The sequence below is a fragment of the Colias philodice genome, chromosome 2 (genome assembly GCF_061535455.1).
Source record: "Colias philodice isolate Cphi_HAF_F1 chromosome 2, ilColPhil1 Martin Lab GWU primary, whole genome shotgun sequence".
In the NCBI taxonomy this organism is placed as follows: domain Eukaryota; kingdom Metazoa; phylum Arthropoda; class Insecta; order Lepidoptera; family Pieridae; genus Colias; species Colias philodice.
Genome location: NC_143087.1, coordinates 7,392,314 through 7,419,860, shown reverse-complemented (window position 1 = coordinate 7,419,860; position 27,547 = coordinate 7,392,314). Strand labels below are relative to the sequence as shown.

At 33.3% G+C, this 27,547-nt stretch overlaps 5 protein-coding genes across 5 annotated transcripts; 4 read left to right on the top strand and 1 right to left on the bottom strand.

The window, feature by feature from the left end:
- Positions 1–204: 204 nt before the first annotated feature.
- Positions 205–2,415, top strand: RpL35 (Ribosomal protein L35). Its single transcript, XM_089706263.1, has 3 exons — positions 205–311; positions 692–828; positions 2,165–2,415. Exons 1-3 carry the CDS (start codon positions 309–311, stop codon positions 2,394–2,396), a joined length of 372 nt encoding a protein of 123 aa, XP_089562389.1. The 5' UTR covers positions 205–308; the 3' UTR covers positions 2,397–2,415.
- A 4,774-nt stretch (positions 2,416–7,189) lies between these two features.
- O-fut1 (O-fucosyltransferase 1) lies at positions 7,190–9,103 on the bottom strand. The gene is made up of 4 exons (XM_089705732.1): positions 8,693–9,103; positions 8,157–8,609; positions 7,749–8,034; positions 7,190–7,528 (listed from the first exon to the last, which is right to left on the bottom strand). The coding sequence occupies exons 1-4, from the start codon at positions 8,796–8,798 to the stop codon at positions 7,228–7,230; spliced, it is 1,146 nt and encodes a 381-aa protein (XP_089561858.1). The 5' UTR covers positions 8,799–9,103; the 3' UTR covers positions 7,190–7,227.
- A 6,584-nt stretch (positions 9,104–15,687) lies between these two features.
- LOC149490551 (uncharacterized) lies at positions 15,688–17,657 on the top strand. Its single transcript, XM_089711007.1, has one exon. It carries the CDS (start codon positions 15,858–15,860, stop codon positions 17,304–17,306), a length of 1,449 nt encoding a protein of 482 aa, XP_089567133.1. The 5' UTR covers positions 15,688–15,857; the 3' UTR covers positions 17,307–17,657.
- A 172-nt stretch (positions 17,658–17,829) lies between these two features.
- On the top strand, positions 17,830–18,875 carry LOC149490550 (uncharacterized). The gene is made up of 2 exons (XM_089710997.1): positions 17,830–18,380; positions 18,686–18,875. Exons 1-2 carry the CDS (start codon positions 17,830–17,832, stop codon positions 18,738–18,740), a joined length of 606 nt encoding a protein of 201 aa, XP_089567123.1. The 3' UTR covers positions 18,741–18,875.
- A 2,444-nt stretch (positions 18,876–21,319) lies between these two features.
- On the top strand, positions 21,320–23,598 carry LOC149490549 (WD repeat-containing protein 55 homolog). Its single transcript, XM_089706170.1, has 5 exons — positions 21,320–21,544; positions 21,847–22,169; positions 22,596–22,713; positions 22,812–22,980; positions 23,081–23,598. The coding sequence occupies exons 1-5, from the start codon at positions 21,430–21,432 to the stop codon at positions 23,577–23,579; spliced, it is 1,224 nt and encodes a 407-aa protein (XP_089562296.1). The 5' UTR covers positions 21,320–21,429; the 3' UTR covers positions 23,580–23,598.
- The last annotated feature ends 3,949 nt before the right edge of the window (positions 23,599–27,547 follow it).

Below are 27,547 nucleotides of genomic sequence, written 5' to 3'. Positions count from 1 at the left end.
CAAAATTAAAAAAAAATATATTTATAAAAAAATAAAGGGGACTTAACGAAAAAATTGTGGGACCTTAAAGGACCTAACGGAGACCTATCGATCAAGGTCATTTTCGACCCAAAATTCCATTGATGGTTAATGATCTAAGGGGGCTAAGTTTGCATTGGTTTATCAATGTTCTCTTTTACTACAATGTCAAAAAGTTAAGTTATCCAGACCTAGAGAAATCTGAAAAAATAACATGACATTTGTCATTGTCAAAAACTTGGTTCCATATTTCTTTTATGTCAAAACATTGTAGCTAAAGGTGTTCCAAAATGGTTGGTTTAAACTTTTTAATAAATCTTATTATATTTTATGAATCATAGTATACCATATTTTGCAGTGCCAACGATATTAATATTTTTATATTAAGATTTGAAGTAGTATACATATTTTACCGGCTCTATGCATTAAACCTCTTAAAACTTTACCATACGATTTTCATATAAAAGCTATAGCTTGTCTCTTTGTGCGATGTTTGAATTTTATTACATTTATGTGTTTATTACTTTATATCTAATTATTGTCATAAATTGTATATCTAATATTAAATTGCTCTAAGTTCAACTATATTTTAAGAGTTCAGGCATCAACATAACCCCATTTCGGCTAACTCGATGTGTAATTAGTTATAATTTTAATTTATATGTTATTTTAGGGGAAAGTGAAGTGTTCAGAGTTGCGTACCAAGGACAAGAAAGAACTCTTCAAACAACTAGAAGAGTTGAAAACAGAGTTGACCAATCTTCGAGTTGCTAAAGTAACTGGTGGAGTTGCTTCCAAATTGTCCAAAATGTAAGTAATCAAAAATAATTAAATATTAATACCTAAGTGTTAAAGGGCTGATAGACGTACGAACTTTAAAATCGCGGTTTTAAAGTTCGCGTACTTACTCGGTTTTTAAGAAAATAGCATTCTAACAAAACAAATGTTCAAAAATTGAAGGACATTTTCGTTTTTACTATTATATTTTGAGGGTACTTTACAAAAAAAGAGCGTGTGCTCCGAGCCCACGCGTCAGGAGTGAAACTTCCTTGGCGTGATTCAAAGATACCTTCGCCAATATTCAATTATATTATATTCATTCATATTAATTATATTAAATTATTTTCATAAAACTAAAAGAACAAAACGAAATCAGCAAAAGTGGGTGAAAAACTGGCTTACAAAAGTATATTTTGTAAGCCAGTTTATCCCATGTAAATTTGGTGGAGTTACGTGAAGAGAATGAAGACTTGCGTAATTACACTAATTATTTAAGGATGCCTGAGCCGTTATATGATTAACTTTTGTACTTAGTAACACCTATTATAGCTAGACAGGCTAGGCTCGCGGGTCGCGGCGGTGACAGACATGCGAGCGAAGGCGAGCTACGAGTAAAATTTCAAACATGTTGGATCGTCAACGAACTTACTCGACGGTTTTTAAGTACGCGTACTTGGGGTGATACACGAGCGAAAAAGGTTGTCGAGCCACAAGTTCGCGTACTTACTCTCACGTCTATCACCCCTTTTAAGGGCTCGTGGTATTGATGGTCATTGATTGTAATTCATTATACTTACTAATATTAAGTTTCTATTTTTGTATGTTTTTAGCTTATATTATGTAGGGTTATTTCTGGAAGTATATATCTACTAATATATTTTTTAAAACACTGAAAAAGTTGTGGAATTTTTAGTGAAGAAATAATGTAAGGACTTCACACTAAATCAACTGAATTGAGTTTGATAATACTTTGCCATGATGTAGCTGATGTAGATACTACTAAACTAAAGAAATTCTTGCCTTTGTCTTTTGCTTATCATAATCCCTAACCACCACCATCGGACCTCATTTAGTCAAAATAATTAATTGAGACCTGAGAAAGTATATAGAATAGTTATTATAACAATGCGAGTTTTCTTATGTCTATGTCCATGAAAAACTAGTTTTCTATAACTGTCTTTTACTTTAATATCCAATAGATATTAACTAATATTAACTAAATAACATTAAAAATTGTTACTATTAATAATTAGAAATATCAACTAACTTTGTGAGAAAGTATCATGATTTTACAAATTTTTGCAAAAATGTATCATCTGCTTATTACCAGAAAATATAATGCAAAAAATATTATATTATTTTCCAGACGGGTGGTACGCAAGGCGATTGCACGTGTTTACATCGTATATCACCAAAAGATGAAGGTTAACCTACGTAACCATTACAAAAACAAGAAGTACAAGCCTCTAGATTTAAGGCCCAAGAAGACACGTGCTATGCGCAAGGCTTTAACCAAACATGAAGCAAAACTAAAGACAAGGAAAGAAATCAGAAAGAAGTCCCTGTTTCCACCTAGAGTGTATGCTGTAAAAGCTTAAATAAATTATTTTAAGCAACTCTCTAATTCATTATTTATCTGCTCCTATTTCCACTCAATGCACAATGCAGGCTTAGCAAATAATTGTTAAGATCTCATCCTATTTTTCAAGATTTTAAATAAAATCTCCCCAATTGAATTTCGTGTTTAAGTGAAAGTAAACATAAATATTAACATAAAAGGGCATAAAAATTATAAGAAAAGATTCCACTAATATTATAAACAAGCTGTGCTCCGAGGGTTGTAATTTTTTCTTGGTATTAGCGCGTTCAACCAACCTAACAAACTCTTCAGTTTATTTAGTATCTAAGATGAGAAAGTTTGTAAGAATTGTAACAAATAATTTTAAGGCTTTACACGCACAAGTTTAATCGTAGTTCTGAAAAAATGTTGCACATAAATTTACAAACGCACGCATTTCCGATGTTTTGATCAGGGTTTGTAAACTCGCGATTTTTTTTTGTGTCCCTAATTAAAATAGTATGGTAGCGCACCGCATTCACCGTTTGGTAAACAATTAAAATATCGTCAACCTATCGGTGTATTGATATTTTTAATTTGACCGCCTCCTTGGTACAATGGATGACGCGTGAGCGTAGCACCGAGAGGTCCTGGGTTCGATTCCCGGTGGAGACGAAGAAAAAAATGGCTCGGTCTGGTAGGACACAGAAAGCTGATCACCTTCTTGTCCCTAAAGAAAATCGATCAGTGAAACGGATGTATAATACATCTGTCCCTTACCCCACTAGGGGACATGGGTCTTCACCTATAATTGGTATTGAAACATGCAACACACATGTGTTTCACTGATCAGTTTTCTTTACGGAAAGATGGTTATCAGTTATCTGTATCGTGTCAGTCCGAGACATGTTTTGTTAGTCTCTTCCGGGAACGGAACCCAGGACCTTCGGTTCACGTGTTATCGACTATAGCAAGGACGCGATCGGTGCCTGAAGAGAGGTGAAGAGAAGGTATCTATGTCCCAAGGTAGATTAATAATGAATGAGTATAATCCGCTAATAAAGTATAATATATGTACATGTTATGAACTTTCACTGTTGTACCACGCCTACTCTCCTACTTCTCAGCTCTCCTTTGCTTTTTGGTTGTCTGGAAGAAATCGCTCATGAGCGATAAGACCGCCTACTGTACCTTAACCTCTTTTGCTGTTTTTTATTGTCTATCTGTGAACCTCATTCTGTGTGTACAATAAAGTATTTTTATTATTTTTATTATAATTCCCACCCTAGTACAGATCGAAAAATTATGATTAGGGTTTAGTGTAGGAGAAAAAAAAAACAATCATAAGGTTTTACCATAATTTAAAAATTTAATGTAGACTTATGAGATATCACACTCAAAACCACAAAAACAGTCATTCTGTTGGCAGTAGGTGGCAAAATGTAATTATATTATCCCCTTTTAACTTTACTCTTTGTATATTATGTACCTACTGCATTATAGCACAGATTATATAATACGTCATAGTTCAAAATCATACAGTGGGCTAACCACAGGGGCTAACGAATGTACTTCGTATACGGCCATAGCAGGCAATATGGAGGCCAGGTGATCGCGGTCGCCACCAACTCGTCTATCGTTCGTTCGTATTACACCGGCTCGAACACTGACGCGACGCGTCTGTGTATACCACGGTGTATACTGTATACTGTAAATATTTAACAGAGTAGCTTTGCCCCGCGATTTTAACCGAATTGCTCCGCTCCTATTGGGCTTTGCATGATGAGAACGAAGATATAGCCTTCCTCGATCTCTCGATTTTGATACCTGGCAGCTTCCTGGCAGTGCAACATATGTCATTCAAAGATACAGTACGATTCAAACTTAATGGCGGCTCCGAGCATTGTACGATCAAACAATTTTAGGTATTAGCGGGACGTAAAGTTATAAACAGACGTTCGAATTTGGTACGGACCGCACCGTGACCTTGGTGCGCTCCGGACCATATTCGATCATGTGTACAGTGGTCCGCCGGACATAATTATTATTATTGACGGTACGGTTGGTTCGATGGTTTTTTCATCCGAACTTGGTGCGGACCGTACCAAATTCGCGCGTGTGGACGGGCGATCGCACCGGACAGCGCATTAGTCATATAGCGGCAGTACACATGGGGCCAAGGCGTTGGGCCAACGTGTTGGGAAAAAATGAAGGATATCAAGATTCCTGTTCACACATTGGCGTACTGATCATTCTGCATTGGCGCTTCAAAGATGGACCTAGTCCGTAGAAGTTCTTGCAGCCGCGGCAATTTATTTATATACAGTGCGTTTAATTATTACGTACATGTGCATCAATAACAATGAGTGTACTCTTCCGTCTGCGATGATACCATTTTCCAATCTCTATTGTCCTTTTTTTATAACTGTATAAATAAAACATTATTATGTTTAGATTTTTTCAAATGTTTAAAATGTGTACATTTTACATTTAATTTAATTTTAACTACCTATAAAACGAAACTTTAAAGATTAGATTTTAGATATTATTTTATTAAATGATAATATTATTTATGTAATAAAGCACAATTTGATCAAAATCATGCTCATTGTATATTGTTATTTAATTTTTAAGAACAAGTAACTTTTTAATACTATTTTACTCATTTTATAAATATATTCATTTTTGTATCGAATTGTATGAAAGTTAGATAAGAAAAACATCTAGAATAATATAATAAATAGAAAATAGAATATCTAATTTATTGAGTCATATGGTTTTATTTTTGTGTAGTTCATGCCGTGGATTCCAAATTATTCCTTCATGTCGATACAAATCTACGAATTGTAAAACCTCGGCGCCGCCATCGCTATCGGAACATGGTTAAACGTAAATTTCATTGACGTGCAACGATACTGTCTCCGCTGACGAGTAACAACAAACTGAACAAGACACCAACGTGTGAACGCTGTTTGTGGAGCGCGCCAAGATCCTTTGATGTGTGCACAAAAAACCGACAACATTCGGTTGGCCTGCCAATATTGGCGCCAATTATGCTAATGAAGCCAACATACCGCCAAGTGGCTCTCTACACGTTGGCCCAACCCGTTGGCCCAACACGTTGGCCCAATGTGTACTGCCACCAATAGACTATATACTTATTACAGCTTTAGTCATAGTTCTACCGCCAAACAAAACGGACGTCGGTCGATCGTTATCAATGGCGATGGCGTCGGATGACGTGGCTAATACTGAAAAAAGATTAATAATATAAATTTTAGAACTCTACAAAGATTTATGATATGACTGCATATGTCTGAATGAATCCCTGTCTTTTAAATATAATTTTGCCCATTCTTTTCTCTTCGTTTTCTTCTTTTCAATGGTTGTAACTTGTACTTGTACTTGTACCAAAAGAAGCCTTGAACTGAGGTCTACATGTGAAAAAAATACAACATTCTAACCACGAATTTATTACGAGAAATAGATTTTCAAGGAATTCGGTTTGACTTTTAATGAGATTACTATGATCAATGCTCGAAATATTCACAAAAAAAGGAGATTAATTTGTATTAATTTGATATTATTGAATTGTCTTATAAATCTAAGATATTTTTTTGTTCAGTTAATTTATTACATATAAAGATTATGTACCTACATATAATAATATATTGAAATATCGACTATAACTAACGACTAAAACATAAACAAAAACTTGGTAATAGATAGATGATATATTATATAATTTTGTTTACTAGGGACAACCCTGACATTCTTTGAAAATCTATATCTCGTAATAACTTCATGGCTAGAATGTGGTATTTTTGTCACATGTAGAACTCAGTTCAAGGTTTCTTTTGGTACTAAACAGAGCTTCTACTAACGCCTGCATATAATATAAAAAAATAAAAACGAAAATCAGTAAAAATTACAATACTTTCGCCTCTATCGACAATATAGAAAATTTCAAAAAGGGATAATTTGCGCCTTTAATCACTTCATATATTAGCAACGTAATAAATTATATAGTCACTAGTGTATCTATTTTTTTATACGAATTTATTTAGCTCAGTCGGTCGCGAAAATTCCAATATTTTAAATGTTTTTTTAAAAATCGTAAATTTAATCATAATTTTTAAACAAAGAATATTTTCTTTGTGCGGCAATGCCTGGACGGATAGCCGAAACCGATTGAATATTGAAACTGTAAAGGCGAAGCTGCAAATTAATTAAATGTAATTTTAAATTATCGTGCAAAGATTTTTATACATTCGCTTTAGAAAATGAAGAGCTATTAAAAGCTGTTTCTTCCAACAGCAAATATAAATGCCAAAAATAAATTTTCTCTATTTAACATTGCTGTTTTAATTATCTCCCGTAAAAAATAACTAAAACTCGTATTTTTGATGCTGTTAACCCTTAAATCAAATACTGGCAACCCAAGGTGCGGTGCGGTCGTGTGGCGAGTCGATCGCACCGCACGAGTACGGTGGTCCGGTCGCACCAGTTCGAACGTCTGTTTATAATTTAAGGGACGCTGTGCGCACCCGCACTCGCACCTGCACGGTGCACCTAACATCCGAACCGCCGCGCCATTAAGTTTGAATCGAACTGTACCTATTGGATACTTGTGAATAAATTTCTTGAGATTGATGATTAAGACTACATTTCTTTTTTGATAACCCTTGAACCCTTACACTTGACTGACAAATTATAATAAGAAATTACTCTACAGATGCCGTGACCAGTGACACCTTCTGAGGCAAAGATGTTTCCCAAACTGTATGAATTTTAAATTGTGATAGAACACTTTGTTAAACAATTTTATTATGACAAATTTGTATCCTAAATGTACTAACTATATAATCTAATCAAAGTTCATCATGTTTATTTTTTTTACGACTTGGAAAGGACCAAAATTCTGATGGTAATCCTTTAGAATCTCTTTCCCTCTTTACGAATGCTGTAAATGAAGAAACACAGTTTCCAATAAAATAATTAGCTTGTCCTAAGATACACAAATCCATATGTGGATCATTTGGTGTAAATCTCAACGTGGTAATATGAAAATCTTTCAGGGCATCATTGAAATCTTCTATCATGTGATTTGAATCAGATGCAACAAAGATATACTTAATATCATTTAGTTTTTTCAGTGCACGCTTCACTTGCCTGTAACAATTAATTTTTTAAAATGATACTACTTTTCCTCATAAATGACAATATAGTTGAAGTATGAATAAATATGCCAATAGATACCAATAGGCTTAGCCAATAGGCATGATCAAATTATTATATTCTTTGTATTTTGAAAATAAATATTTAAAAATATTAAATGATGCAAAGCTATGACATTATTAAAATTCATAATAATGATGTTATGGCTACTTACTTAATAATTTCTTTCTTTTTGGGAAGACACATAGATGCTGTGAGCATCCCTCTTTCATTGTTATAACCAATGCATTGTGGAGCAGAAAATAATTTAGGGCTATTCTTTACATGTTCACAAGCTTTTACCCAATCTTGGCCGTTTCTTAAATGAATACCTAAGAAACCACCACCACCCATATTTTTCTTTATAAATGCTTTAGCTCTATGAAGCATATTAGAGTTCCATTTAACATACATTTGTAAATGAACATTTTCTGCTTGCACAGGAAAACTGGCAGGGGCTCCTGCAAAGTAAAACAGTATAGATGTCAAATTGCCTTCAGTAATTTCAAAATTTTTCTCTAAATAAATATTTTTTTAAATAATCTGTAATTGAATATTTATTACTTTAATGTAAAAAATATACCTGTGAAGGCAAGCACGGGCCAGTCTTGAGGATTGTACTTGTTTGCCCATTTCTCCATCATAATTTTGTTATGGGCATCATAATTCAAAGGTCCATAAAATTCCGACCCAACAAAATCTATATTAAAAGTATCCCAAAATGGCCCAAATGGATTTCCAGATTTTGCATTGCAACTTTTTTCTAAATCACCAATTCTTTGGGTGTAGCAAAATGCAATTCTTTTATTTGGTGGCCAAATATCGACAGCAAAATCATGCATAAATTTTTCCATACTAATTACTTTGTGATAAGATTGTAATGATTCAATATCAAAATATGTATCAAAAGGGATTTGTAAAGACTTAATTTCTCCATATCTGTATTCAACCCATGGGGGTAAAATTAAAGTTCTATTTAAACCTTTACTAAATTGTAATGCACCCAAAAAGTGATCTGCTTGATTTCCAAAACGACCTGAAACAAGAAAAAATATTTATAATAAGACAGTTAATTATATTCAAAATATTTAATTATTCAATGCGTTCATGAAAACTTACCCATACATGGGCAATAAGCAACATATCCATTTTTATCAAAGCAAAAACTTGTAATGATTAACTGAGTACTTATTATTAAATTACAGATTAATTTGTTATAACTCATAATATTAATATTTCTGATTTTTATAATTAAAAAATAATAATTATTATATCAAGGCAGGTGAGAATGGTTAACCAGTGTATGAAAAGAACAGATGAATTAATTATCTCTCTGTCCAAATTTGTAATTTTATAGAAGCATGGAATATTAAATTTTAACTGGGAAACCGGTTAAATAATAACAGTGCTATCTTAGGCTGGAGTTATAAAATAAAACACATTAAAAGATTTAGAAGGAATCTTATGTTTGAAGAAACTTTGAACAATATACGTTTCATTTATAAAAAAGCTAAAATATCTCCGAAACGAAAATAACGTAGAGTGAGAATGAACCATCTCACTCTACGGAAAATAAACACAGTACTTGACACTTTAGACCGGGAGATACTGACACAAAATTTCGAGTCATTTGTAACAAGGATGGCGGTTCTACAGGGGTCTTAGTACGCAATGACAAAAAGAAAAATGATGGTGTGAACGCTGGTACCGGTGGCTTAGTCGCGTGGGCGTTTGTCGAACTCGTCGGAAAAATAGCGAAAGTCAAACGATTTGTAACACAAAAATTTTAGAATTTACCGATAGCCCATAAAAAAGTAGTAGGCGGTAGTGTCATGCCATACTTTTCCGGTGTGACTTACAGCCCGCCATACCGATGCGAATGTGTTGATTTAAATAAAACAATCATTCAACCATTTGTACCAGGCTAACTTTTGCACAGGTAACTATCGTCGTGCAGCCATTTACGAAAATCGCCATGCCATACTTTTCGGACGATTCCAAATGGTCGCCATACCGCCGAAAATCTGCAAAAAATTTTTATTTCGCCAAACTTTTTGTACCAGTATTGCTTTTGGATTTTTGGAGAGTATTTGATAAAATGTGACCATTATTATATTTGCCATACTTCTAGTAGGGGGAAAAAGTGCTGTCATACTTGAAAACTTAATTTATTATTCATTTATATAAGTGAAGATTTCCAACACATAGATCTTTGAAATTTTGTATTTATATTTGTTGATCCTCAAACTTACAGGAAAAATAAGTGCCATACTGTTACAAATCGTTTGACTTTCGCTATTTTCCGACGAGTTCGACTAACGCCCACGCGACTAAGCCGCCGGTACCAGCGTTCACGCCATCGTTTTTCTTTTTGTCATTGCGTACTAAGACCCCTGTAGAACCGCCATCCTGTTACAAATGACTCGAAATTTTGTGTCAGTATCTCCCGGTCTACTTGTGGTTGTGTAAACAGAAACGGATAGAATTATGACAAATGACAATGACAGTGACTAGACAGATTAACTATGATTATTAAAGACTAGTAGACCACAGATATATTTTTATTTACCCCACAATTTTTTATGGGTGTCTTCCTCAGAGGAAAAAACCTATAGAGTTCTTATAACCCCTCGTCTGTTGACAATCTCCAGGAGATCGATGTCAAAAGTATTCCATCTGTGTACCCCGCTCCTGGAGATTGATTATACCGTGACGTACCTTCTGACGTATTTTTTACAATTGTATATCGTAAACTATATCTTTCCTACTCAAACTAACACAAAATATCAAGAGAAGAACAAGGATGGCATACATCCACATGTTTAAATAACAAAAACGTAGCTACGAGCGGCTCTAGCGCTTTAAAAAGTTACCGTCCACAGTCTCGAATTCGCGCGCATCGACGACAGCGTCATTGGGTTTAGTCATCGATTTTAGGAATGTTTTACAAAGGCATCATGTGTCTTTTAATGTTTTGAACGATTTGTAAATGAACACTATGCTTTATCATGACATCTGTCATCAAATAAATGTAACAGAATTCATCCTGTCAGGTATCCAAAGTTCAAGAGCTCGGAGGAATTAACAAGCCTGGAGAAGTAACAATTAATTGAACGTTTCTTATATAGTGGCTCTCTTTTATTCAATACCCTAATTAGTGCGATAGAAAGAGACAACACACTGTTATCGGCTTGGCATTCAAATCCACATGTAGCCACTTTTTGTTCTAAAAAGGTAGTGCTTGCCACAAATTTATCGAATACTAAAATATCGATAAATAAAAAAATTGAGTTATAAAATTGCTTGAAGATAATTTACACGAATCTATTTGGAATTATTCATTTACGATGCGTACTGACTGCCTTGCATTGTATGGTAGTGGTATTTATAAAAAAATATTATTAGGTATTTCGGTTTAGGTTTTTTTTATGGTTTCGTGAAAAGGTACGTATTTTTTCCTGTTTTCATAGATTCATTCATAGAATTATACGGAACCCTTCGTGCGCGAATCTGACTTCCACCTGGTTGATCATTTTACAAATCAATAATTGTATCCTACTAATATTATAGAAGCGAAAATATATAAGAATGGACATTTGATACTCTTTCACGTAAAAACTACTGAATGAGTTTTTATGAAACTTTACAATTAAATTTTAATTTATAGTTTAAACATCAGAATAACATATAGGCTACAATTTACCGCGGGAAAATAACTCATTCCCACGGGAAAAAATTGTTTGTTTGTTCCCAGAGAACACGCGGGGCACCTCTAGTTTAAAATAAATTTCTTCAAATAAAACAAATAAACATTTAATTTTTTTTTACAACATTTTAATTCGATACTTAATTACCAAATTACAATATTTATTATTTAAAATAGATGCCACCGTAAACTTGTGGCACAGCATCTCTGCAAAGCACTTTACTTTTCTTCCCGTCTGATTCGAAATGATTTGAACAAAGCCGAGAATGTTTTGAAGGCTTCCAATTTTCCCTGTGCTATAGCTTTAACCCGAACATCTTTTAATTTTTCTCAAGCCAGAAACCTGCAAATAACAATAAAATCCATACTTAAATACCTTTTTTTCTCCTAATTTGAAGCAGTCATTATCAATGAAGTACTTCATTCCTACTCAAGTATCGATAATTGCACAACACTATGGAAGTTATATTTTGCATTTTTTCTAAAAACTAAGCTGATTATGATTTCATTTCAATGATTACGGTTAGATAAAAAATAGATGATTATGAAAATAACGTAAATTCACTTATTTATAACACAATTAACAAAATAATTGATCAAAACACTAACCTGTGAAATGACAAATTCCTATCTTCATCCGATTTCCCAGTACTACGGCTTTTACAGCCGTAAACAACACAAGCCATGTAATCTTTAGTCAATTGTCTTTTCATAAAATAAAAAATTAAACTAAAACACTCGTTTTTCACTTCAAAAAAAATAATTAAAATAACCAAGCGATGATCACCAGACTGGTGATCAAAACAAATTGAAATGGCTACATGTCATTTCAAACTGTCGAACTGACATATATCTGTCCTCTTTTTTCGCATGACATTTTGCCATAAGCTAGAAAGGCCAAACTAGTGCGTTATTGTTCAATTAATTGTTACTTCTCCAGGCTAGTTAATTGCTCCGAGTTCAAGAGGTACTTTTTTCAAGTGCTTTTTTTGTTGTTTCATTTCTCGTAAAATAAACACTTCTTACAGCCAAAACTCTTTTGTAGTCAAGTATAAGAACCGAACTTTAATATAAGTTAATAACCTAAGCCACTTGAATTGAAGAATAATTAACGGTCCCTATTTTTTGCCCGGCGCTCGGCCGCTCGGAATGGCTAATGTTTTTGTAAGCCTTGTATTTAAAAAAAAAGGTATAGGAATGAATGGTTTTTATTGTTTAATGAGTTTGTATATGTATTATTGTAAATACAATAAAACCTTTTTGTATGAATAATTGTTTATTTATTTATTTTTAACGAGTTTTGTACAATGAACTAAAAAAAATTGCTCACCCTGATTTCAAGCTAGAATTACTTATTTATTGCAAAGTAATTTATGACTAAGATATTTTTTATATATTAGCTTGTTTCATAACGATTCGAACGACATTAGTTATACAAAGTAGCTCCCTACAAAATTTTAGAGATATCGTCATTTTAATAACTCGCGCCGTTCTCGCGCGACCACCCAGAATTGCCTACACAGTTTGCGAAACCGTGCAAAATGGCCGCAACACACGAAAGGATATTGAGACAGAACAAAATACATATTTTCTAATCTACTTACTCTTAGTCAATAACAGCATAAGTCAGATTGAGATAGCGATAGAGTATCTGCACTGTCTTCAAACGTAGCGCGCCGGCAGTCAGTTTGTTTTCCAACCAGCTGGTGGGCTCAGTGCGTCAAGTGTTTTTAACGAAATATTTAGAAAATATAAAGTTTATAGTGTTTCTTTTTATTTGTCAGTGTGCTAAAATGACTATTGTATGTTTAGCTACCGGCTATTACTAGTCGAATGGGAGTTTTGGATGAAAACAATGAAAAAATATCTTTCCATCGGTAAGTGATTTTCAGCAAATTGATAAATATTTATGTTCTAACCCTATTTGAAGGTTTTATCAAGCGCTTTTTTATAAGTTTATGTTGTAACTGTAACATTTACCCACTTTATGGGGTTGTGGAATACAAAAGAATTAAATAATTTTTAAAAAATGTCACAATATTATCACGTTTGGCATTTTGTTTACCACCGTAGTGTTGTAACACATCTAGCGTATATTATCGATTTATGACAAAAAATCTATTTCATATTAACGTTGATTTATTTATTTTGTTTCTGATATAAATCAGATTTATATGTAGTTGTTGTTGCAAATAATAGATGTAAATTTTCTACAGCAGGAAAATAAAAAATACCACGTGGTTGTTTTATTTGACTTATCTGTTTAGTTTGTTGTTTCTCTTTTAGATTATTAATAAATTCATTTTGTTTTAGATTTCCAGAGGTAATTAAAAAATGGGTATAAAACATGAGGCGTGTAGATTGGACGCCGTCGAAATTTGCTAGATTGTGTTCACTGCATTTCGAGCCTGCGTGTTATCAAGATGGATACTCTAGAAGAATTGTGCAATCTTACGCTTACGTTTTTTTTGTTCCTTTAGTTAATAAATACATTTGTGTGTGAGTGAATTTTTATTTGGAAATTTTTTTACACATTTACTTTAAATGTGTAACTATGTGAAAATTAAACGGTTGATTAAATGACAGTTCTCATAGATGAGAAACTACTATTGAAATACATACTTAATATACATGCGTTTTCAAAGAAAAACCCGCATAGTTCCCATTCCTGTGGGATTTACGGGATCAAAAGTAATTTTTCCAAATTTCATTTTAATCGGTTTAGTAGTATTTGCGTGAAAGAGTAACAAACATCCATCCTCACAAACTTTCGCTTTATTAGTAGGATGTAAGGAAAATGTTTTCTTTAAGACTGTATGAACTTGTTAAAATTCATGCTGACTGTGCCTTTCTCCTCACTCCTTTAACTTTATCATCATTTCCATCTTTATTTTAAATTAGTTACTTTTCAAGTTTTAAAATTTATTTTAAAATATACTAGCTTTCCGCCCGCGTTTTTAAAGAAAATCCCGCACAGTTCCCGTTCACGTGGGATTTCCGGTATAAAACCTATCCTATGTGTGTATGTACAAAATTTCATTGTAATCGGTTCAGCAGTGAAAGAGAAAGTTATCCATTCTCGCATAATTTCGCATTTATTATATTCGTAGGATTAAACAAATAATGTATTCAACTGAAATTAATGATTAATTTTGTTTTTTTTTTTTATTATTTATTATTTCACGAAATCGTAAATGCAAAATGCATTCACGATTTTATCGATTGAAGCACATCCCATCACTATCACCTTCTATATATCTAAATACGTACCTATAGTAAAAATGGTGCCATGACTATGTTGAAACGTAGCTTGTAGTCTATAGCTATCTCATTATTTCATACGACGTTTTCTTTAGATAGAGAGAAACAAATATATGTAAATTGTATACGCTCGATACAAGTACTCTATAGGTTTATTGCTCTGAGGTGTCTTCCGATATGCACTGCAAGCACTGGACAGTGCTATCACTGTAGAAAAATTCGTTCCGTTATAGACTGCCAGTATACTGCCGCAGTACCCTAGGGAAATATATGACGTCATTAATCGCTGCCATATTCTACTGTAAGCACTGGCGTTTTCGAGGTAAGGTACTCGCAGTACTTTGATCACGTGATCAGTCAAAACCACTTGAAAGTCTAACGTCTTTTACACAAAGCTACAGTTTAATCAGAAAATTTTAAAGTTCTGTAATTAGTTTGGATTAATAAATAAAACAATGGAAGAATTGCAAAAATTAACTTTATTAGACTGTGTTGAAAATGTTCAATACGAGCTGAAAGTTCTTTTTTATTCTTTTTTTATGAAAAAGTACTTACTTTTATCCATACTAATATTATAAATGCGAAAGTAACTCTGTCTGTCTGTCTGTTACTCAATCACGCCTAAACTACTGCACCAATTTTCATGAAATTTGGTATGGAGATATTTTGATACCCGAGAAAGGACATAGGCTACTTTTTATCCCGGGAAAATGACGCAATCCCGGAAATCCCACGGGAACGGGAAATATGTGGGTTTTTCTTTGACTGCGCGGGCGAAGCCGCGGGCGGAAACCTAGTTATAGTATAAATTCAATTTATAATTAATATTAATTAAAATATTTTTAATTTGACAGTACTCCAAAACAGTTTTTTTTATGTTCTAGAAAACTTTAATACACTCATTTGAATGCTGCGTCAAAAAATGCGGCTGACAGTGTACCAGAAGATGTTGTGTAATGTCAATTTTTTTCTCTCATGGTAAGAATATTTGAATGCTGCGTCAAAAAATGCGGCTGACAGTGTACCAGAAGATGTTGTGTAATGTCAATTTTTTTTCTCTCATGGTAAGAATATCATTTTCAAGTGTCAATTAATGTCAAGTAGAAAAAGCGCGGGAAACTTCGAAGCTGGAGGGAGTGTTTCTAAAGCTGATTTAATTTTAATTATTTTTTTCGTAGTCAGAGGTGTTTATTTTGTAAATATTACTTGTATTTATTATATATATTTGTAAATTCATATAGTTTTGTGTATATATTGGTAAGTTTTCTTGTATATTTTTAGTATGTAAGAACCCTCGCGGGAGTTTCGGGCGGGAATATGAATGACCCTCCCGATCCTTTTGTAGAGGAGTCAGATTTACGGTCTGGTCCTCTTGTGGCAAGCTATGTCACTTTAGAATCAAACAATGAAAGTATACTATTAGACCCGGAACTAAATAGAAAAAGGCGGCGTAAAAAAATTATGAATGATAGTGATACAAATATTAATTATTCTAGTAATGATCCTTCTTCCTCTATATCAATGAATAATGTAGCAGAAACATCAAACTCAGTTCCACCTAATCCTACAGATAATATTATCCGTGCCAATTATATCCAAACAGATGCATATCCATACATAGTTCATGTGCAGAGAATTGAAGATTCTGCGGGAGATGGCTCCACATTGCACCCTATCACATTTGGAAATTTTTTAAAGAAAAATAAAATTCAAAATATTGTTCCTGGCAGCGTTAAGAGAATAGGGAGAAATAGATGTTCTGTTGCGTTTTCAACCTTTTACGATGCTAATGCATTTTTAAATAATAACAATCTAAATACATTTAAACTAAAAGCTAAAATACCAACATTTCACATTACAAGAATGGGTTTAGTTAGGGGCGTTCCGAGTGACTGGTCTCCTGAGGAAGTTATAGATAATATTTCTGTGCCTTCTGGTTGTGGTAAAATTATTAAAATTAGGCGAATCAATTTTAAAGTTAACATTGATGGATCCAATGTTTGGAAGCCATCCCAATCTGTCATTTTAACCTTCGATGGTCAAGTCCTTCCCCAAAAAATATACATGTGCTATAATGCATTACCGGTTGATTTATATATTTTCCCAACAATTCAATGTTTTAACTGTTGCCGATATGGCCATACAAAAAACATTTGTAGATCGAAACCTCGTTGTTATAAATGTGGTCTAGATCATTCAGGTGAGACATGCACTGTTGAGGAAGATTGCGCACAGTGTATTACATGTTCTGGCTTTCACTACGCTACGAATAAAGTCTGTCCAGAATTTAATAGACAAAGGAACATTAAAATTTCAATGGCTCAGCAGAATATATCATATGCTGAAGCCAGCAAATTACATCCACAAATATCTAAATCTTTTACAGACATATTACAGTCAACCCCAACTGTTCACCTCACATCAAATAAAACAAATTTATTACATGCTGGCACTCAGAGGTCATCTTATAAAAAGACAGTAGCTTTAAAACCACGATCACCACCTAAAACAAGTGTGGGATATGATAGAGCTTCGCATGAAGCCCTCATAAAGGAATATCAGATCCCAGCTCCTGATAATGGTTGCGCAATTCAGCCTAGTAATGACCAGTCTCCTAATAATGTCATTTTAGATTTATTATCAACCTTAATAGAAGCTTTACATCAAAACAATATCTTAAAACCGTCCAACGTTGCTCAGTTAAACAATGTGCTCAAAAATTTCGGTATTAATAATGGATTCATATATAATTCAGTGGAACTGTAGAAGTGTTATCCCTAAAAAAACGGAACTAATACATCTTATAAATAAATATAAACCTTTGGCAATTGCCCTAAATGAAACATGGTTAAAACCAAATTCATTTTTTCGCATTCCTGGCTATCACTGTTTACGTGATGACAGGAGTGATGGATATGGTGGGGTTGCTATCTTATTAAAAAATTCATTGCTATATAAAAAAATATTTTTTTTCAACAATAATCAGTCTTGTAATTTAAACGTTGTGGGAGCCGTTGTTGACAAAATTTCCGTTGTGTCAATTTACATACCCCATCCAACTTCTGAAGCTTTAAATGATTTAAGACAGGTATTTAACTCACTACATGGACAAGTGCTTGTGTTAGGGGATTTTAATTCACACCATCAAGTATGGGGCAGTAGTAGTACTAATACCAATGGAGAATTATTATTGGAGTTAATTGATAAATTCAATTTATGTTTATTGAATACAGGCGAACCGACTCAACGGACACATATTAATGAAAATATTAGTGCAGTAGATTTATCAATGTGCTCGGCAAATTTAGCTTCAAAAATATCGTGGAAGCCTTTAGTGTCTACTTTTGGAAGCGACCACTTCCCAATTTTATTAAATCTTCCTAATAAAAATAATAAGCATTGTAATAAAAGATCACCACGCTGTAAATATAATTTAAAAAATGTAGACTGGGATATTTATCGAAATCGCATAGAAAACGAGGTTAAGGAGCTGTCTGAAGTCAAAGAGGGGAAAGAAGCAGAATGTTCAAACAATTTTGCAAAAATTATTTTAAAAGTAGCTGATGAAATTTTTCCTACAAAACCAACGAAAACTTCAATACTACCTTTTCCCCCTTGGTGGGATAAGGAATGTTCAGAGGCTATCAAGAAAAGAAAATCCATAGAAAAAGCATATAATAAAGACATGTCAGAAGAAAATTTGGAAATTTTAAACGCGATTATAAAAGATACCCAAATTCTTCTCAAAGACAAAAAAAGGGAGGGATGGAAATCATTTTGTGCCTCTCTTTCTCCCAATTCTAATCCTAGCGAAGTATGGAACTCTATAAGACGTTTTAGGTCAGTTTATAGAGATCAACAATTTATAGTTCCAGAATCGTTAGCTGAAGAATTTATAGATACAATAGCTCCACCTTCAGTCCCATCACAGTTAGCTTACTATCCCATTTTAAAATCTGTTCAAATGGATCATAACTATGCAATTCTATCAACACCATTCACATTATATGAATTAAAGGGTATTTTGTCTGGAGTGGACGATTCTGCACCGGGTTTAGACGGAATACCTTACTCCTTCCTCACGCACCTCGGCGATTCTGCCTTGGAATATTATCTTAACATTATTAACGTTGTTTTGCTGACAGGAAATATACCACCTCAATGGAAGGAGCAGGAAGTAATACCTGTGTTAAAACCTAACAAAAACCCAGAGGAAGCATCCTCCTACAGACCTATCGTTTTATCATCAGTATTAGCCAAAATAGCAGAACATTTAGTTAAAAACCGTATAGAATGGTATATTGAACATCATAACTCATTATCAAAAACACAGTTTGGTTTTCGGAAAGGTAAAAGTACTATGGACAACTTAAGTATTTTAACAACGGATATTCGTATTGCTTTTTCTGATAACCAACATGTCATTGCAGTTTTCCTTGATATTAATTCTGCGTACGATAATGTTAATATACAAATTCTAAAGAATAAATTAATCAAATTACAGATCCCCGAAATACTTATTAACTTTATAATTGTAATAGCCACTGAAAGAAAATTAAATCTAAAGTTAAATTATTCTGACTCTACATTATCGCGAACTGTACATAAAGGGCTTCCTCAAGGATCCGTCCTCAGTCCATTATTGTATAACATTTATACAAGCGATTTAGAAGACATATTTTTTGATTCTGTTAACATATTACAATACGCTGATGACGTTGTAATGTATATTGCAAATGATAATTTAATTTCAGCTTGTAACTCGATAAACAATAACTTGCATGTATTAGGCGAATGGCTTGATATTAATTCACTCGATATATCGGTTTCCAAAAGTTCTGTAGTAGTTTTTTCTAGACAACGGTCGTCACCGACCGTAAATATCGTGTATAAAAATAATACCTTACCTCAACACGATCAGACTAAATTTTTAGGCGTTATATTGGATTATAGGCTCACAGGCACTCCTCACATAAATTACGTGATCATAAAGTGCGAAAAATATTTAAATATGTTAAGGTGCCTCTCGGGGGTGTGGTGGGGAGCTCACCCATTTTGTTTGAAGCTTGTTTATAATGCCATTATAAGAAGTACTATGGACTACGGGATGTTTCTCTTAGACGGTGGAAATGTTACAGCCTTTAAAAAGTTAGATCTTATACAATCGAAAGCGTTACGAATAATAACAGGTGCCATGAAATCTAGCCCTATCAATGCGCTTCAAATAGAATGTTGTGAGCCTCCGCTATCCCTTCGGAGGCAATATTTATCAGATAGATATGTATTTCGTTTATATCAATTCTCTAGACATCCCTTGTTCAATAGATTAGAAAAACTTTATTGCAAAATTCTAACATGCAGGTATTGGGACCATAAAATGTTACCATGTCTGATTCAAAGTTATCACAGAATTAAATCTATACCTTCCCCGATTCATCGGTCCTCGGCGTTGCCGCTATTTAGTAATAATTTCAAATCTCTTCTTGTATCCCCAGATATAGTTTATAATATAGGCATAACGAAACATGATACATATGCTTGTATAGACTTTAAAAATGCATTGAATTGTAAAGAATGGGAAAAATATAATCACATTTATACTGACGCATCAAAATCATCACCTCAGAGTTGTGTAGGAGTTGGAGTGTTTCACCAGCAGTTCAACATTTACATAAAAAATAAACTTCCGCCAGAATCGTCAGTTTTTACTGGAGAATGCTTAGGGATACTTAAGGCCGTAGAGTATGTAATCTTAATGAAACTGCCAAAAACAATTATATTTACAGATTCCAAGAGTTCCTTGCAAAGTCTTCACAAATATTCATTTATTAATAAACCCTTTTACCCCATTATTTTTGATATTAAAAGTAAATTATTAGAATGTTCATTCAAAGGTTATTCTGTTACATTTGCTTGGATACCAAGTCACAGTGGTATCCAAGGAAATGAAAAAGCTGATGAGTTGGCAAGGTCTGCTGTGCGATGTGGAGACATGGTCCCCTATCAGAGTTATTGCCATGACTTGGTCAGTTTGCCTAAAATTTACTTGCACGAGTCTTGGGAAAATCTCTGGAAACAAAGTACATTATATAAAGGAAAGCAATATTATAAGTTACAAGAAGTCGTTCCCACTAAACCTTGGTTCAATAAAGTTACAGGCTGTAAGCTTGTAACCTCTATCATTATAAGAATGCGTCTTGGTCATACATGTTGCCCAGCTCATCTTGCGAGACTGGGTATTTTAAACAATGCCATCTGTGAATGTGGAACTGACGTAGGAGATATAGATCATATATTTTTTGCATGCCCCTTACTTGACCACTCTTCGTTTATATCCAACCTACTATCCCTTCGTATTCCATTTCCTACTCGTATGTTATGTTTACTACAAAATCCTATAAAGTTATACAACGCCTTATCATCATTTATAATAAGTAATAATTTAAAGTTATAATAATATAAACATATATATTTGTATCTAGTAACATAAAACGTAAATATAATATGTAAATAATAATATAAATAGTAATCTATGTATATATAAATATTTCCCAACTCCTCTGACTTAAATCCAAATCTCCTCACCTTATTCCTTACCGCGAATTGTTTCCTTACCTTTTATCATACTTACTTGACACTGGCAAATAGTCACATCTTCTTGCCATAAAAAGCAAAAAAAAAAAAAAAAAAAAAAAAATGTCAAGTAAAATGACAGTCGATTTTATATAGAATTGACAGTTGACACTTAAGTAAGTGTAAACGTCTCTTCAACTTCAATTCAATATTGAAAATAAGATTGAAAATAATTCTCACGAGATTCTGTTTATGATCCTTGAAATCTATTGAGGTTATTTTTTTTAGTTTGAAATCGTAAAAGGAATATTTTAAAATGACGATTAATTTCCGTGAATTTGACAAAGATTCTTCAGATGACTCCGACAGTAGTATAAGTGATATGAGTGAAGAAATGGAGGATGAACAAATTGACGAGCAATCTGAAAATGGTTTCGATTTTGCTTTTGATATTACAATAGAAAAAAAAACCTGTATTTCATTATTTTAGTCTGTTACCTATTTATAAGCTTGTGCAGCATTTAGAATGTGTTTTAAACAACACCAAAGCTTGTTATATAGAAAATGTATAAACTAATTATGTAGTACATTCTCTTGCCAAAAAAAAAACTTGATATAGAGTGCGATTATTACGATATGGTTAATACGTAATAATCATATTATGTTCTTTCTTAGAGAAAATAGACGACTTAATTATATTTTACTAAAATGTGATCATGAACTTTCATTGTAGATAGTGACGATAATGCAGCTAACACTGAGGAAAATCAGGAAGATAATTCTGAAGACGAGGATGAAGTGGTCAGGGCTATTAAAGCAGAAAAAAATAAACCTAGAGATCATCCACCTACCATTAATACAGAAGACTTCATAGTTGACATTTGTTTCCACCCTTCTAAAAATGTAATTGCTTTAGCGAATATTGTAGGCGATATATTGCTCTATGAATATAATAATGACGAAACAAAACTTGTAAATACCTTAGAGCTACATTTAAAAGCATGTAGAGATGTGGAATTTGATTCTGAAGGTGATACCATGTATTCTACAGCAAAAGTAAGTAAGGAAAATGTAATTACATTATACAATACTGTATATATAAACTAGCTTACCGCCCGCGGCTTCGCCCGCTTTGTCTAAAACCTGATAAATTATATACTAAAACCTTCCTCTTGAATCGCTCTATCTATTAAAAAAACCAAATTAAAAAATCTATTAAAAAAATTTAAGCCAAATTTTTAATTTAAGCAAAACCTTTATTAAAAAATCTATTAAAAAAATTTAAGCATACAAAGGGACATAGGGACAGAAAAGGCGACTTTGTTTTATAATATGTAATGATAAAAATAGGAAATTAAAAAAAAACTTATATTTGTGTTATATTATGATAGCCAGTGTGGCTTGTAAAGAATAATGTATTCTTTGGAATATGATTTATTTTATTTTTCGCTTTTTTATTTGAAAACTTGTTTTACATTTTAGGATAAAGTAATCATTGCGACTGATGTTGAAACTGGAAAACTTAAACAATGTTTTGAAAATGCACATGATGAACCAGTATACAAATTACTTAGTTTGGATAATAATAAAATAGTAACAGGTAAGCAGTAGATAAAGTATAATTTATTTTTTACAGCCAACAATGTTTGCTATGATCCTGTGTATGATCCTAAACATTCATATATTGTTATTGTTTAGGTGATGATTGTGGAACAGTTAAACTTTGGGACATGAGAAAAGCTGATCCTGTATTTACTTTAAAAATTGGAGAGGATTACATATCTGATATGATTACAAATGAAGCACAAAAATATTTAGTTTGTGCTGGTGGAGATGGAATGCTTACATCCATTGATCTAAAAGCAAGGTAAGATTATATCATTAACCTAGTGTTATACACCATACCATACATTTTTACATATATAATTAAATCTGTAATACATATTTAATTTTTAATGTATTTTTAGTAAAATCTATATATCATCAGAACAATATGAAGCAGAACTGACATGTTTAGGATTATTCAGATCAGAAACTAAATTGTTGGTGGGATCTTCTACTGGAAAATTTTATTTATTTAATTGGAAGGAATTTGGTTACCATAGTGATGAATATATTGGACAGAAACATAGCATACAGTGTATGATTCCCATAACTCAGAATATTGTTGTCTCTTCTGGAGAAGATGGCATAATAAGAGCAGCTCATATGTTTCCTCAACGCCAACTCGGAGTTGTTGGTCAGCATACCTTACCTGTAGAAAGATTGGATATAAGTCATGATGGTCAGTACATCGCCTCTAGTTCTCATAATAATGATGTTAAATTTTGGAACATTTCATATTTTGAATCTATTGATAACCTTATAAATGTTAATGAAAAACAAAATAAAAGAAAAGATATGAGTAACAACTTACCATCAAGCTCTGTTAAAAATGCTTCTGACTTTTTCTCTGGATTGTTGTAAATAGAGACATTTTAAATTATGGTATTTGTTTTATTCCATATCATATTACATGGATTTATTTTCATTTATCTAATGACTAGCTGTGCCCCGCGGTTTTACCCGCGTTGCTACGCTCCTGTTGGTCTTTATAGCCTTTCTTAATAAATGGGCTATCAACCACCGAAATAATTTTTCAAATCGGACCAGTAGTTTCTACAATTAGCACGTTCAAACAAACAAACAAATCTAGGATTAACCATGGATTAACACAACTTGTACGTCTCGATTTCTCCAATCGCGTTTAGATGGATCTTATCTTACTGATTTTAAACTTTGCGATGATCACATCAAAGTATATGGGTGTTGGTTTACTTAATGATCTAAGGTTGGCTTATATCATTAAGTAATGGATAACACTCGCAGGCGTTTCCCCTTTTGCCGAGGTATAAGATTATTCGAATCGAAAAATCTTATGCTTTCATAAAAACTACTTGCGTAATCGATTACAAACACTCTGCGTATTCGTAAAACATCGAAAGGACGTCTGCGAGTGCTCCGCTAAAAATGCCGTTTTGCACTGTCAAGTCTTGCAGAAGCAATTCAGACATGTCGAATATTAAAAAAGATGGAATAACCTTTCATTTATGTATATTTTTTTATTTTTTTAACGTATATTTCTAATTAAATGCAATTTCTAATAATCGTCGATGTATCGTTTAGCGATATGATCAAGACAAATAAGGGTGCACTCACACACATCAGTCACCGTCACGGCACGTCACCGGACAGGATTAAAAAAAAATATGTATCAATAGTTCTAGTATGACTCTGTTCCCACACGACAGTCGCCGGCACGAAATCTATCAGTGACGTCCCCGGTCAGGCACGTCAAATAATCTTTCCATACATGTATCATACTTTTATCCCCACTCACCCGGTGCCGTCACGTCTCAGTTCAGTGTGCACCTTAGGGTGCACTCACACACATCAGTCACCGTCAAGTCACCGATGACTGATCGGTGACGGTTTGTGTACGTATCCACAAATACCAGTCACCGTCATGTTGTCCGTTAGTCACGTCGCCGGTTTGACTGAATCATTGAACACATACATCAGGTTAGTCAGTGATTAGACGTGTGTCACGCTAGAGAACATGTAGCAATTGACGGTAGCACGACGCTGACTGAACTGAGACGTGACGGCACCGGGTGAGTGGGGATAAAAGTATGATACATGTATGGAAAGATTATTTGACGTGCCTGACCGGTGACGTCACTGATAGATTTCGTGCCGGCGACTGTCGTGTGGGAACAGAGTCATACTAGAACTATTGATACATATTTTTTTTTAATCCTGTCCGGTGACGTGCCGTGACGGTGACTGATGTGTGTGAGTGCACCCTTATCGAGTCACAGAGCAAGTAATATAGGTAAGAGACGGCACTCAGTACTTCGATTTCGAGCTCACGCACACATATGCATGTATTCGCTATGGGAAATCTTTTATACCAACCTATGAGAAGTTCACGTCAAAAATGACCCACATTGCTGCCAACATTTAAAAGTTGATGTTGCTAGTGATGCCTATTTATGAGTGCTAATATCGATAAAATTTCTGATGCTCGGTACAACCCTAGTAATTCTCATCCCTAATCAAATTTAGAGGAAATTAAAAATAAAACATCAACAATGTAGATCGATAAGTTTATTATAATATAATATTAATTATATAACATTTTTATATAATACCTATTAAAACACTATTAACAGCAAAAATGGATAATTCCATTTGAATTTTACTGAATATCTTTATTTAGGCATTTAGTACTTAATTCGACTTGATTAGTATGTGAATACAACTAGATTCACATTTTATACTTTTCCTTGAAATATTTTGCGGGATTTCTGTTTTAAAATCTCGTTATAAATTTCGATACCAATATTGAAGCCGTTGTTTTCTTTGTTATAACAATATCTCCTCTCCAATTGATTCTACAGCTAGAACATGTGTTAGAGAATACATTGTTATGTAATTATTATGTTTTATCTTCCATATAGAACAGTCATCGGGTACAAATTGCAAATATTTAGACACAAATTACAATTAGACCGGACTCTCAGTGGAGTTTCGTTTGCAAAAATCGCGGACCTAAATCTGACTTCTGATATATATTGTATAGATCCCAGACATCCTATAGACAGATGTTGCCAACCAGTTTTGTGGTCCCCCTGCCCGCACCCCGGTAATTAAATATGGCATACAAAGAAAAAAATAAAAATTTCCAAAACATGCCGTGTGGGATATCAAATGAAAGAGCTTATTGAGTAGATCACGAATATATAGCATACTATATACATTTCTTACACTTTCTCTAAGATTTTTTAGAAAATTTACGAAAATGGTCCATTTTTGAGTTAACTTTAAACCACTATAGATTGAAAACTCATGAATATATTTTTTAAATTATTATTTTAAATAATTAACAATAGTCCATTGTTTACGATTCAATATTTCGTACAGTAAAATAGTTGCATGGGGGAGTGGGGGGAGCATTCAAAGATGGCGAGTATATTTTCAAGTTCATATAGTATTTAGTTATTTTCATCAAATATACCACATAGCTCACTTATATTATATTACGAACTATTGAATCATAAACAATGGACTATTGTTAATTATTTAAAATAATAATTTAAAAAATATATTCACGAGTTTTCAATCTATAGTGGTTTAAAGTTAACTCAAAAATGGACCATTTTCGTAAATTTTCTAAAAAATCTTAGAGAAAGTGTAAGAAATGTATATAGTATGCTATATATTCGTGATCTACTCAATAAGCTCTTTCATTTGATACCCCACACGGCATGTTTTGGAAATTTTTATTTTTTTCTTTGTATGCCATATTTAATTACCGGGGTGCGGGCAAGGGGACCACAAAACTGGTTGGCAACATCTGTCTATAGGATATCTGGGACCTATACAATATACAGGGTGTAATCGTTAAGTGTGCACAGGCGATTATTCCGTAACTATTACAGATATCAAAAAACTTTAAACTGATATCGAAAGTACTTAACCTAATGAGTAAAATGGCCATAATAAATTTTTAAAAATAATACGAGAAATATCTAAAAAATTAACTTTAAACCCTCCCATACATTTAGTATGAGATATGAATATCCCATGTACATGGGTTGATCCAAAAGTAATGATAATCAATATTAAACAAGGTCATTACAGTTAAAATAATTATGTATTTCTCTAGATAGTCTTCTAACTAGATAATATACTTCGATATTTTTTTTCCTTAACTTAGAAAAAAAAACTTTGACTTCATCTACAAAAACCCCTCAAAATCGGCCATCACTTCGCTGTCGTCTTAAAATTTCTTGTATCGACGGTGTTTCTTGTGCCGAGGTAAGAGATAGAATTAACTAGGAGCTAGATCTTACAAACAGGGTGGGTGTTCAAGCATTTTCAATGCCGATTTTTGATTGGCAGCCATCGCAACTGACGCTTTGTGATCTGGTGCGTTGTCTTGGTGAACCAACATTCAAGACCGAAGTTTGCCATGTCTCTTTTTCTTACTAACCTACCCGCAATCTTTTAATTTGGTCTGTGTAGTAAGAGCCCTGTGTAGTAGTGGCTACCTTCTTAAAATATTCCACATTTCTTCAGCGTCCCAAAAAACTACGGCTTTAATCTATCCCACTAATTTTCACTTTGAAAATCTTCACCGTCACTTTGGAAGCTCGCATCCAGGCCATTGATTGTTTCTTGGTTTCAGCATAAACATGGTGAACCCAGGTAACGCCCATGGTCACAAATCGTGACAAAAAATTATCCTGATCTCATTAAAAATTTAGAAATTCACCCTCTAAATGTCGAATCGTTGTTTCTTCTTTTCGTCGGGAAACATTCTGGCTCGCACTGTTCACATTAAAATTAATGTTAATACTTGGAAACGTGGCCTGTAGATATAATTTTTT